The 13499-nt window shown below is 38.8% G+C and overlaps 1 protein-coding gene and 1 long non-coding RNA gene across 2 annotated transcripts; both read left to right on the top strand.

Annotated features, from left to right (window-relative positions):
• The first annotated feature begins 253 nt into the window (after positions 1-253).
• Positions 254-11579, top strand: LOC134286118 (uncharacterized). Its single transcript, XM_062847693.1, has 3 exons — positions 254-349; positions 9997-11460; positions 11508-11579. The coding sequence occupies exons 1-3, from the start codon at positions 254-256 to the stop codon at positions 11577-11579; spliced, it is 1632 nt and encodes a 543-aa protein (XP_062703677.1).
• Positions 11580-11809: 230 nt separating this feature from the next.
• LOC134289003 (uncharacterized) lies at positions 11810-12409 on the top strand. The gene is made up of 3 exons (XR_009998212.1): positions 11810-12150; positions 12211-12289; positions 12355-12409. It is a non-coding gene; the product is annotated as an uncharacterized LOC134289003 (long non-coding RNA).
• Positions 12410-13499: the final 1090 nt, after the last annotated feature.

The raw sequence follows: 13499 nt of genomic DNA, 5'->3' as shown, positions 1-13499 counted from the left end.
TTATAAATCAATTAAGATATTGTTGTATATATCTGTATTCTGATTTTTACTAGCTCCACCCATTTCAAAATATTCCGAAAGTCAAAAAGTGTACAAATCGATTTTTGAATCTTATAACATATTCCTAACTTAAATGGCTACTATATTAGTCGTCTTGTTTCACAAAACTTTTTAACAAATTCAAATTACACCCTATGACTTTTCCCAAATTTGTTCCCAGTGGACACCCTAGTGGGACCTTTTCCCACTGGTAATGCTCCGCTCGGACCGTCGTATCTCCTCGGAACGTGCTGGCTCGATGCTGCCCGTTCATCACATACCGGAACAGGACACACCGAAGATGAAGATGGTCCTTTGCCGAAAATTATCGTTCCAAAAAATGGTCCTCGACGGCCGGCGCTTCGGAGCGCTCCCTTGGGAAAAGTGATGAATGTTGATGACAAAATAATATTTCAACATGATGCCAAACAAGGGGTTTAGGAGCTGCGTTGCGTATCGTGTGTGTAGATATCTGCATAGTGTGTAGATTCACGCAGTCCGGATGTATCGAGAGGAGAGCAGCAGCAGCTCGGAGAAGGACTGACCGGGCCTGTAATCCATAATGACATAACGGGCCTTGTGTTGCGTGCAGGAATCAACCCGCTTCTTGGTGACGGGACGCTGAGTGGCCGGGGTGGTGAGAAACGATCCCTAGAGAACGGAGTTATAACCCTCTAAAACAGATTGCCTGGGATTTGCTGCTACCCAGACAAGGCTATCGCTCGCCGATGCTGTGCCTGTAGGTTTTCCCGGGAACTGGGCCATGCAGAAGATGAAGAGTAAGATTGCGTTTGTGGGTGGAGACAGAAGACAAAAGAAGGTGAGGTGAGGAAATATTGATAAAGCCCGGGGCTTAACGCTTATCGCAAGCATGGCTACCGAAAAGGCTAATATTGGGAATAAATTTATTACTGAATATTTAATGGTAGGAAGTTTAAATCAGTTTAGTCCAATTTATCTCTCGAATCCATTCGAACCGTGAGAAGGGGTGACGTGGGCTTTTCCTGGATTAATATTTGATAGAATGGATGTGGTTCCATTTAGCATTGGATGGAATGGATGGATATGGGCCAAGGTTTGGGAAGGGCGAAATGACAACCCCGAAAACATGTTTCTTTTAGGAGATAAAGTGTAGCTTTTGCATGTAGTTTGCGGTTTTGATTTATGCTATAAAATTTAAACCATTATCGTCTATACTTGTCAGTACAATTAAACTAGGGCCTTTCCATTGGCCCATGCCGTACACAAATTGTTTTGCGCTCTATACAGGTCCACCGCAGAAAATGTCTTCAAATATATGCATGCATGCATTCAGACGCGCCAACTTCAAATTATTGGGGGTGGTCCGATTTTTTGTATGGGGAAATCGAAAAATCGTGAAATAATGGGGGGGGGGGGGTTACAAACCCTTCTTGCCCCTCTAAGTTGGCGCCTATGCCTGCATTATTATGTAACAAATTTTGTCTCTTATTACTGCGGAAGCAACATTCTTGCAGGAATTATCCTTAAAGTTTTCCGAAGACTTCCTAGAAACCTCCAGTGACACCGTCAGGAATTCCTTTGGGGATTCTTTGAGGATTTATCAAAAACAAATGGGAATGTTTACAGAAAGAAGATTATCGCAAGATAACTCAGTCAGAATGAATATTCTAACAGGTTCAGACTGTTCTTGGTGTATTTTTAGATTTTTTAGGCTTTTTATTACGATTGTGAGATCAAAAACAACCTTATGTTCTCTTACTCCGACGTTCCGATCCGCATCGATTTTTTTTTCAAGGAATCGTTGGTTTACTATAGAAATATTTTGTAAATGTCTTTTGAAAATGAATGTAATTGGTAAAACGATTCATTTCCCAGAAATTTTTTCACAAAGTTGTTAGAGTCTTACAGAAATGCAACTGGAGCTTTCCTTTATAAATTCATAAATTTTCCAGAAATATTTTCAGAAATTATTAGAGATTCCTTCTTTATTCAAGGACTTTTTGAGCATTTTTCTGGATATTCCTCAAGAAAATTTTAACAGATTTTTTTCTGAAAGCTAATCTAGAGGTTTCGCAAATAGAAAATGCTTTGGATTTATCCAGAGCTTCCTTCAGGGTTTTTTTAAATTCCCATTGAAATCGCACCACAATCTATTCCTTAGCATATTTCAAGAATTTTTTCAAGAAACTTTTCTATGAATACTTGCAGAGGGTTCTCCAGCTCTTCGAGGAATTAATGTTTTCTACAACAGTTTATTTGAAATTGTATACGATTTTTTCTGAGAATTCCTTCAGAGGTATGCCCACGAGTTCCATGAGTAAAATATTTGAGGGATTTCTTCAAGTCTTTCACCAGTACTTTTGCTTCAGACATTTTTTTAAGAGAATCCCTCCAGTAGTTTTTCAGGCATTTTTCCTGCTCCTAAGGGGGTAGCTAGAGGCGCTTTTTCATGTTTTCTCTCAGATATTATCCTCAGCATTCACCCAAGAATTGCTTAATGGATAACTTTTGAAATTTCAAAAGGAATATTCTCAGAAATTTCACAAAAAAAATAATTTCTTCTACAGTATGCGGCAGGAAAAAATGCGAAAGTATTTTTCAACTTCAAACCTCGTTTTCGTCCATTTGACGATAACCAATCTATGTTTCAACGTTCCATGATCTCTAATAGGCTAGTTTTCTGAAAAGTAAATTAATTTTTTTCTCATTTTGGTCACTATTTTTTACAGGGCGGCGCCTGAAGCTGAAGACCATCAGAATTTTCAAACCGCAGAAAAGTACACAGGTCGCTAAATTTCGTATCTGATAAAACAAAATGTTTAATTTTCTCTACAGTATCATCAAATATATGTACTTATTTCATCTAGTATGTGAAACTACATGGCTCTGGATCAGTGTGGTCTGGTTGTTCATCGAATTTAAGCTAATTTAGTTGCTGTTATAGTCATTTTGTTTAATGACCATTGGGCGCGCAGTTTATTGATACCCGCTTATTAGGCTTACATTATCACATGTTAAACTTCAAATATGTTCATTTTTATTTTTCAGTGCTAAAATATAGACATTGACTGATACACTGTCGTGAAAAAATAGTCATATATATTCCATATTTAGCGTGTAATAGTGCCTTGAACTTTTCGCATTTTTTCCTGCCACACCCTGTAGGAGTTCGGAGTCAGGGGATTGTTTAGAAATTACTTCAGGGATTCCTAGAATTCTTCTGTAGTTTCTGGAGGAGCTTCTGAAAAATTCCTTGAGAACTATCTGAACAAATTCTGAAGGAATCGCTTAGGAAAATTCAAGCGAAATTTCTGAAGAAACCACAAGACCATTTAAAAAAATTGAGAATTTCTATCGAAATCCCTGAAGGAATTTCTCAAATAATTCTTGGAGAAGCCTTGGGAAGAATTTCCGAAGCGATCCCTGTAGGATTTGTAAAGAATTTTTGGGAAGCATTTCAGAAAAACTATATGCAAAACTTTTGAAGAAATCCCTTGCTGAAATTCCTGAAAACAGTCTCTGATTATAAAAAAATATCCCTTCAACGGAATTTCAGCAGGAAACCTAGCAAGAATTTATGAAAGAAACACTGAAGGAATTTCTGAACAAATCCTCAGTAGAACCCCTGTAGAAATCTTAGGAAGTACTTTTGAATGAATCTCTTGAGGAATATTCAAAGAAATCTAAGTAAAATTATAGAAGGAATCCCAGGAAGTGTTTCTAAAGACCATTCTAGACAAATACCTGAAGAAACTTCTCGGGAGATCTTTAGTGAAGTTTTTAGAAAACACATTTTGGGAAATTAATAGAAAACAATCTGGAGTAGTCTCACAATAAAATTCTTGAAGGATTTCCTGAAAGTATTCGTGGAGAAATCTGTAGACGAACTTCTAAAAATCCTGAATACCAGGAGAAACCCATAGATAAGCGTCTGTAAAGGTTCCTTAAAAAATTTCTTGAGATATTTGTGAAGCAATTTCCGTCGAAATTCACGGCAAATATGTTTTAATAAATTTCATAAAGAATTAATGGACAACATATTGGAATCTTTATACGAAATGCTGAATAAATTTCTGAGCTTATACAGGGAGGAATGCCTGGAGGAAATTCTGAAGAAATTTCTGTATGAACTCTTGCTCGAATCTGTGGAGGAATTTCTGCCTAAATGACTGGAAGCAATAACACAAGGATTTCCTGAAGAAATACCCCACGAATTTCTGAGGGAATTTTTGGAAAATGTTGTGAAGAAACCAGTGGAATAACTTATTTAAAAATCTTTTAAAGTATTCTGCAGCAATCTCGGTAAAAGTTTTTGAAGAAATACTATGAATTTTAAAACGAATCTAGAGAAAAAAAAATCTCAAAGTAATTCCCGATGGAGTTTCAGTATGAACCCAGATAAATATGCCTGAAACAATTATTAAAGCAATTCATAAAAGAATCTGCGGAGAGTTTTCAAAGGAACCCAAAAAAGCTTTTCTAGAGGATTTTTTGGAGAAATTTTTGGATTCTGCAGGAAAACTTCCGAAGGAAATTCTAGAAGAGTTTCCAAAGCGATCCATGGAAGATAGTTTAAACAACTTCCCAAAGAAATCCGTGTAAGACTTTACGAAAGAAATTTCAGGAGCGTTTTGTACAGGAATTGTAGGGCAATAACTGAAGGTGAGTTGCGATGGGGATCGCGATTGGGTGGCATTGTTCGAAGAAAAAAGTGAAATATGACGCTTGTTCAAAGCAGTTGCGATGGGGATCTCGATCGGGTGGCATTGTTCGAAGGAAAAAGTGAAAAATAGCGCGTGTTTGGGGCAGTTGCGATGTGGATCGCGATCGGGTGGCATTGTTCGGCGGAAAAAAACGAGGATCTCGGTCGCGTTGCAATGTTCGTGGGAGAGGAGAGTGACGCGTGTTTGGGGCAGGTGCTCATTGTCCTTCCTCGTGAAGTGATAAAAATGGATGCACACTTGGTAGCAAACAGTATTGCAGAAAATTGAATTAAGGAGTGGTTGCGTTCATCCGAAGACAAACGATCAATGCGGTGACGCGTTTAATATACAACGATCGTTGACGTATCCCAAGTAACAATTCCATTGCTGATTGGTTTTGTTTGATTTTTCTTAAGGTTTTATTACAGCAATAATAAAACTCACGGTTTTATGACTGCTTTTATGTAAACCATTGATAAAATGTTTTATGGTGTACTTGAAGTTATTAATAAAGACAGATTTTTAGAGTAAACAAAACTTTCCTATATGTAAACCTTCTGGCAATCATTATTACCACAATAAAACTGTTAAAACTCTCAACAGATGGCGATCCGTTCGATTAGTAACGACATCTGTTGGTGGAAAAGCAAAAACTACGACACTGCTAGGTTTATTGCGGTCATCTTAAAAGTAAACTTGCTTTCGCTTTATTTTCGCTGATTATGTTCGTCGCCATATTGAATAATTAGCTTACGTGAATGGAAAATAGAATTTTGTTAATTTTGCTTAAATAAGCAATGAATTGATAGATTGCCACCATTTTCATACCATGATCACAAAAATAAACTCTCTCTGTTAATTTTTTTTTATTCGAGATAGTTTTACTAAATTCACAAATTGATTTATTTCATTCCAAGATGATAATATTCACTATTTTCGAAGCGCATTAATTTTATGATTCTGCAACCCCAATATTCACGGTAAATTCGAATGCGCATAAGCCTACCAGCACAATAACTACTGAAATATTACTTTGAAATGTTCGCATTCTACTTACGAATGATGTATCCTCCTGAACTTTACGTGCCATCGCAGAAGCATCTCTGCATCTTGAGCTGTCATAGTTTTTGTTGAAAAAAAAAACAACAACAAACGAGAATGGAACATTTTTCAACTAGGTTTTAAAACGAGTTTATTGCTACTCTTAATGCGGTTTGCAAAACCTCTCCGAGAGTGGTCCACTTAGCCGGAAGATGCTCTTAAAGAGGTATCAAGAGGTTTTGATGTATGATTCAGTTTTATTGCAAGTTTTATAAAATTGGTCATGAAGATCTCTTGTAGAGCCGAACGAAACTTAAAATGTTACTTGGGATGTGCAATGTGCATTACCCTTACTATCGCGACCAAATGAGTCATAATCGGGATGAAGTCCTTGTCGTGTATTTTCATATAACTAGTGGATCATATCACCTACCAAAGATGGCTCCAAGATCCACGCCTATTAGTGTTTCGAGAGGAATCCTTGACGAAATTCCGAAAGAAATCTCGGGAATAATCTCCGGAGGAATCCAAAGAGAAACTTCTAACAGAATCCCATCAGAGGTTCCTGGAGGAAATTTAACAGCACTGCTCAAAAGATTTTGTCAGCAATTCCTCTTGGAATTCTTCTGGGCATATCTGTTGGGCTTATTCCAAAAATTTCTTCACGAAATCCTCCAGGATTTCCACCTGAGTTTCCTTCTTCCGGGAATTCCTGCTGTGATTCCTTGTGACATTTTTTTCAAAAATTTCTCCAGGAAATGCATTTTGTATTCCAGTAATTACTACTCGGATTCCTTCTAGAATTTCTTCGGGAATTCTTGCTGAGATTCCTTTAGCATTTTCAGCACGATTATCTCCAATTATAGCTCTCGAGAGTCCTCTAGGAATTCATACAGCATTCTCTGAATGATGTTATTTCTTCACGAAGTTCACGCCTAAGTTCACGAATAAAAAAAGAAAAAAATCTCAGGAAGAATTGCATGGAAAAATTAGAAAAAAAAATCCTAGAGCATTCTTGCCAGACATGTCTAGAGAAATCCCAGTAGAAGATCTAGAGCAATCTCAGCAGCATTTTATAAAACAATCTCAACAGGATTCCCAATTATACCACTACATGTTTTTGTAAATCCATGAATAAATTACAACAGGAATTGACTAAGGAATTCCAGCAAAAAAAAACAGCGGTATCTGATATTACCGTAGAATTCTAAGATGAATGCAAGCAGAAGTTTCTGCAAGAAACTCCACAGCAATTTCTGGATGAAAAATCTCTGAAGGAACCAGGTGATCATTTTCGAGAGCTATATCTGAATGTATCCTTGGAGAAATACAGGAGAAACTACTGCCGGAATGCTTGAAAAATCCCTGAAAGAATTCATAAAGATTTTTTTTTTAGAAATCCCTGTATAAACCACAGTCCTTGATGATATTCATGTGGGCACCCTGTGGGAATCCCATGAGGAATTCCTGGAGAAAAGCTAGAGGTCATTTCTTCAGCAACCTCATCAGAAATTTCTAGAAAATCCCATCAGGCATTCCCGGAGTCAATCCTAGAGAAATCTATGGAGAAATCATTTTGGATTTTCTCTAAAAATGCCTAATGGGATTTCCCTAAAGTCTAAATATTCTTGTTAATATTGCTTCAGAGATTTCTGTTATGATCTTCGCATATCTTTCATGTGGTTCCTCCAAGGACTCGTCCCAGAGATTTTTTCAAGGTTTCCTGTAGAAATTCCTCTAGCGATTTCTCAAGAGATTTCTTTAAGCGTTCCTTAAGAAATTTCTCTTAGAGTATTATCATATATTCCTACTAGGGTTTCTCTAGGAATTCTTGCTCGGATTTCTCCAGTAGTTGATCTTGAGAGTGCTTCAAGAATGCTTCGATAAAAAATTATCGAAATAAAACCTTTTATTCGGGTGTCACCCTAGTTGTTTTCTTTTAAACATAATATCTTTGAAACTATGTGTGATATCAACATGATTCGATTTCAATTTTTTTTTCAGTATTAAGTGGTCTTCAACTTTATAGAACATGTGTTTACTCTATATGGAAACATTAAAAAAGTTGACATTGTGATCTTGTGAACCATTAGTTAAGCCATAAATATTTTTTGTCCAGTTAAATACGGCCCTCGAATTACTATTGTACGTGCACTGATTTCTCAATTTATTCATTTTTAAGTAATCCTAATCATAAGAAATAGTTTCTTTTCTTTCCACTATTTATGGTATGACTGCATCAAGGATTCCTACTGGCCAGTATGGAGCAAGGATTCCGTAGGCCAGTATGGAGTATGGAAACTAAGCTGTCTTTTGAATTATTGATGACATTCGTTGGTCTTCTAGTTATTTTTGTATAAATAGTTTTCCTTAGGTAGTGCCATAATTGGTACACCCACCCTACCTGCAGATCCTTCTCGAGCGTTGTCATTCTCTCGTGTCTGCATATAATAGCCTGTGTTATTAACATTTTGTATTTACGATTTCGCAGATCTTCTGGAGCCCGTAGTGGGCATGACATCCACTGATGATGCGCCTTCGTATTTCACGAACGCATTCACGTCAATCGTGACATTACTTCTTAGACGAATCCTGTCTTGTTCGGTTCCGCCTACCACCATGTAAAAGCTTAATCGTTACCTGAATAGCAGTAGGTGGCTGCTTAGCTCGGTTTAACTACTCATGCAAAACACCTTTGTTCATAATCTGTAGAGGGTTACGTACAAAAGGCTGAATCACATAAGGCTGAATGATTAAAAGGCTGAAACACATAAGGCTGAATGATCAAAAGGCTGAAAGCATCAAAAGGCTGAAAGGTATCAAAAGGCTGAAAAATTTTGAAAGCTGTAGAGAATCGAATGAAATGAAATTTTGAACATTAATGGCTACTCTATTGATCTTTGAAAAACATTCGACTCGACTTGAATTGATCATAGGAAATAAAAGAATCTTTGGAAATTTGGTTGAACGGACATTTGGTCAAATGAACATTCGGTCAAAGCCCATTTTACGGAAGAGGAAGTATATGACATTTAGTCGATTGGACTATTTATCGAATGGACATCTGGTCACGTGAGCTAAGGCTCTAACTGATGAAAAGACATTCGAGTGGATCATAATATTATGGATTTCGTTATCATAATGTCTGTGTTAATGTACTTTATTCAGTATCATATCGGCTAATACTCCACAAATACCAAACTCAAATTGACAAAAAAAAAAACCCTAATTAATCCACCTAGCGGTGATGGTGCCTTTCTCGTGCCATAAAGTATCCTTTCAACAAAACACAAGTGATAAATTAAGTCCACTCAATATGGATATATTTTATATGAGCATGATCAAAATTTCAATTGTGGATTTTTTATAATTCCGAATATCTTCCCCAACTACATATCCGAGGAGAACCATTTTACTTGGTTTCAGAGAATAAATTCTAGAAAACAATCGCCGTATTTAATATTGAGGCATCATATAGATATTCAAGTAATCATTTTTTAAATCTTGACATATTTTCCATGCAAAATATACACAGCAGACAAATTTGTAATATCCTCTGACGTAATTTTTGGCATTTCCGAACGTAATTTTACCTGTTTATATCACAGTCATCATGTACACCCTGTTTAGCACCGGAAAATGTCAACGAACCTGTTCCAGAAGATAGGGTAGTGGAGGTAATTTGGCCCGGGGCATGTATTTTGGCCCACCCTGGGTTTTTATTACATTTATCATAATTATCTCTACCAAATCTTGGTAAATGATCATTGGAAGTTCCAATAATCATTTGCCAAGATTTGGTAGAGATTATATGATATATGTAATAAAAAACCCAGGGTGGGCCAAAATACATGCCCCGGGCCAAAATACTTCCACTACCCTACTCGCTTATTTTCGAATAGGATGAATATGGGAGCGTAAGATTGCTAATGATGGAACACACATCCTATATGAATTGTCTGTCGGTTTCATTCTAGCGATTGCTAGAACGCGATTTAAGAGTGTACTATCAAACTCGGTGAAATAGCTAAACGGCGGCGACTAATTTGCTGCATTGAATGTGGTATCTTAAGAATATTTTTGTATCAATATTATTGCTAACCAACGCCAGTTGCCGACCGAAAATCCCAGCGCTATCCTAAATGCCACCGACAAAGTTGTCCCTCCAGAAACACGAATCCTTCTCAGCCTTGGTCCGAAATTTGCACTGCCATACAGCGACTCTACACAGATACCGTGGTTCCACCTGATAGCTGATGTGGAGAACACCCTATCAGCTCACACCGAGTCGACGATCCGAGACCAGACGAGATGCCAGATTATCAACAAGATCCAAAACTTCATCAACCGTAACACTCCATTCAACGATCCACTGTCAAAGTTCTGTAAATCGGCCGTCAACATCACCAAGAAGTTTATCAAAACAAACCCAGATGTTTTGATCACCGAAGCAGACAAGGGCAATCGTACCGTCATAATGAGCTTGGCAGACTACGACAGTAAGCTCGCTCAGCTGATCGGAGACACCAACACGTACAAGCAGGTGAGCTCTGATCCGACGGGTGGATACGAACGGAAAAACAACAACATCGTACACAGACTACACGCACTAAAACTAATAGACACCCGAACAAAATACACACTCACTAGCTACAACGCCGTGTGCCCTCGAATATACGGACAACCCAAAGCACACAAGCCCAATTTACCTCTCAGGCCAGTGGTCCCCAACACAACGTCTCCAACGTACCATCTTTGCAAATACATTGCCGGTATACTCCAGAGATCGTTCAAAAGCCAGTACAACGCGGTTGACTCAAACACGTTTTGCGAACATGTCAATCAACTAACGATACCACCCGATCATGTGCTAGTGTCATTCGATGCGGTGTCACTGTTTACAAACGTGACGAAAGAGGTGGTTATCCACGACATAATTTCCATGTGGGATGAAATACGAGAGAACACCAATATAAATTTGGATCTTTTTCTCGAAATTGTTGATTTCTGCGTAGGAGCCAGTTGCTTTTGTTTCCGGCAAAAATTCTATGTCCAAATATCAGGCACAGCTATGGGAAGTCCACTCTCTCCCATTCTTGCCGACATAGTAATGGAGAATTTGTTGAGAAGAGCAATAACAGCGGCCAATATTCTACCAGAGTATATCCGCAAATACGTTGACGACCTGTTCTTGGTTTTACACAAGGATCAGGTGAATGCGGTGTTGGCAACCTTCAACTCACAAAACCCGAGAATTTTGTTCACGTGTGAAGTTGAAGAAAATGGGCGACTACCATTTCTCGATCTGCTAGTAATACGGCACGAGGATGGTAGCGTTAAAACCGATTGGTACGCCAAACCAATATCATCCGGCAGGATTCTCAACTACTACTCCTTCCATCCGAGCGATCAAAAACTGGCGGTAGTCAACAATTTCATCGACAGGGTCCGTAGGTTGAGCACCACTCGCAGCAGGGAAGAGCAAGAGCTACTCATTCACCAGCACCTCAGCAAAAACGATTACCCTCATTCTCTCATCAACCGACTCCTTCATCAACCACCTCGTACAGACAACCCGGAAAAACCAACAATCTACCGATCAATCCCATATGTCCATGGTCTCAGCTCTAGCATCAAGAGAATACTCCACAAGAGCAACACACAAATAGGAATCTCCCACAGCTACAAAAACACAGTAGGGCATCTTTATAAGAATGCAAAGGACCCGGTATCTGATCTCAGCAAATGCAACGTCATATACCGGATCGACTGTCGGGATTGTCCAAGCACATATATTGGGATGACAACAAATAAGCTGAGGAATCGAATGTACGGACATCAAACACACGTCAACACACTGGAGAGAAAGTTATTGGAAGGCCATCAATACACAGATCCGGAAATATGTACTACAGCTTCAAGAAAAATCTGCGCTAATCCACCACTGCATCCAGCACCAACACCGATTCAATATTGGCAACCCCTCCATCGTCGATATAACACATAGGAAACAAGCTCTGCAAGTGTTAGAGATGTGTCACATCTCGACAACCTCCAACACGGTCAACCATCGGACTGATACCGACAATCTAAGCTGTGCGTACGCACATCTCCTCGCTTCGATCAAAGATCAGAGAGTAGAGAGAATTGCGTTGTCAACAAACCGAAATAATCGACGAGAAACAGATGATCAAACAGCTGACCCAACTACCTAACCCACACTAACAAATCCTACCACCCAAATTACACCAAAGATACACACCCCACAGTAAAATCCGAACGGCGATTGATAACAGCCGCAGTGTAGTGTTCCGCTGATTTCTTGTCTCGAGTGTCTCCCTTTCGTACCACCCACCCAACATCCCACTAGGGTGCTGGTGATGAAGTAAGTTCGGTACAATATTACATTAATCTCAAATATTCACATTAATTTTAAAACCTACAGCGAGAAAAGTGCAGTGTCTTTTAGAATCCGACAAACGATCGTGTGCAAAATACGATTATCACAAGTTGATTAAGATCGAGTGAGTAGGAGATAGAACTAACAAATTTCAACAATAACTAATAGATACTTTCGAATAAATAACAGGCCCTGAGGAAGATCCCAACCCAAGGATCGAAACGTTGGCAATGATATAGAAGTATCAACGCTTTTTCCGTGACTGAAAGCCGAAAAACTCCCATAGTTATCAAAAATCCCAGTCGAATCTTTCCAAAATATTATTGCATTTTTCATTCGTTGATAGGCTTTCGATCAAATCTTCGAAGAGGAAAAATAAATACTCACACGTCACTTTGCATGGCATCTAGCAACAGAATGAGCCATGTATTCATTGTGCCAACCGAGAGAGTGCGTTCAATGGTGTTTTTTTAGCGGCGGCAAAACTCAATCTATGGGAAAAGCGGTGTGACAATATTTTGGTGGCATAAAATTTTTCAGGTGTGAGTCTTTTACGGGGTAAAATCCGCAATAGGATCTGAATTATAAACGAACGTCGTTATGATGTCACGCGGGGAAAAGCATGCATGCTGCCGTTGCATGCTTTATACAACTTGTGTGAAGAATATGATATTTGCTAGGATTTTTTTATGATGATATATAAATGACTAAAAAAGTAACTAAAATCTCAACAGGATCGTTTAAGGATTTTTTTTTTATTCGGCAATGAATGGCATGAATTCATTTTGGGAGCGTTTAAACTTAAATCGATTATTTTCTGAAGATTATTGAGGAAATTCTAAGTTCGGCGGCGTGATGAGTTTTAAGCTGGCGGCGTGCTGGAAAATCAAAACATCCGGCGGCGTAGAGTAATAAATCTCGACGGCGCACATCTCTAGTCTTTGAGACAAAATGAGACGAATATAGGTACTAGGCCGAAGAAGGGGGCTTTTACCCTATTTTATTTATATCCATCAATCTAATTTATTCGTTTCGGTCCATCCGAATGGCGCGGCACCACCCAACAACCACCCACAGCCACCCGAACCGACGAAACCCAACCCAACCAGTCAGCTGACGGTCCGCGCATCACCGCTGGCTGTGTGCGTGATCCTGATCCTGCCCGCGCGCTCCAGACTTTCGGTGGGCAAACAACTTCATTCGCGAGTGACAACCATTTCGCTCGCACTATCCCAGGAGGATTGATGTTGCATTGGTGCCGGTAGTGGGATGCAAGGTTTTTATATATTGTAATGTTGAGCATGACGTTTAGTTTGTGGAGAAAAACAGAAGAA

Source organism: Aedes albopictus, chromosome 2 (assembly GCF_035046485.1).
Source record: "Aedes albopictus strain Foshan chromosome 2, AalbF5, whole genome shotgun sequence".
Classification (NCBI taxonomy): domain Eukaryota; kingdom Metazoa; phylum Arthropoda; class Insecta; order Diptera; family Culicidae; genus Aedes; species Aedes albopictus.
This window is presented reverse-complemented; position numbering and strand designations above follow the sequence as displayed.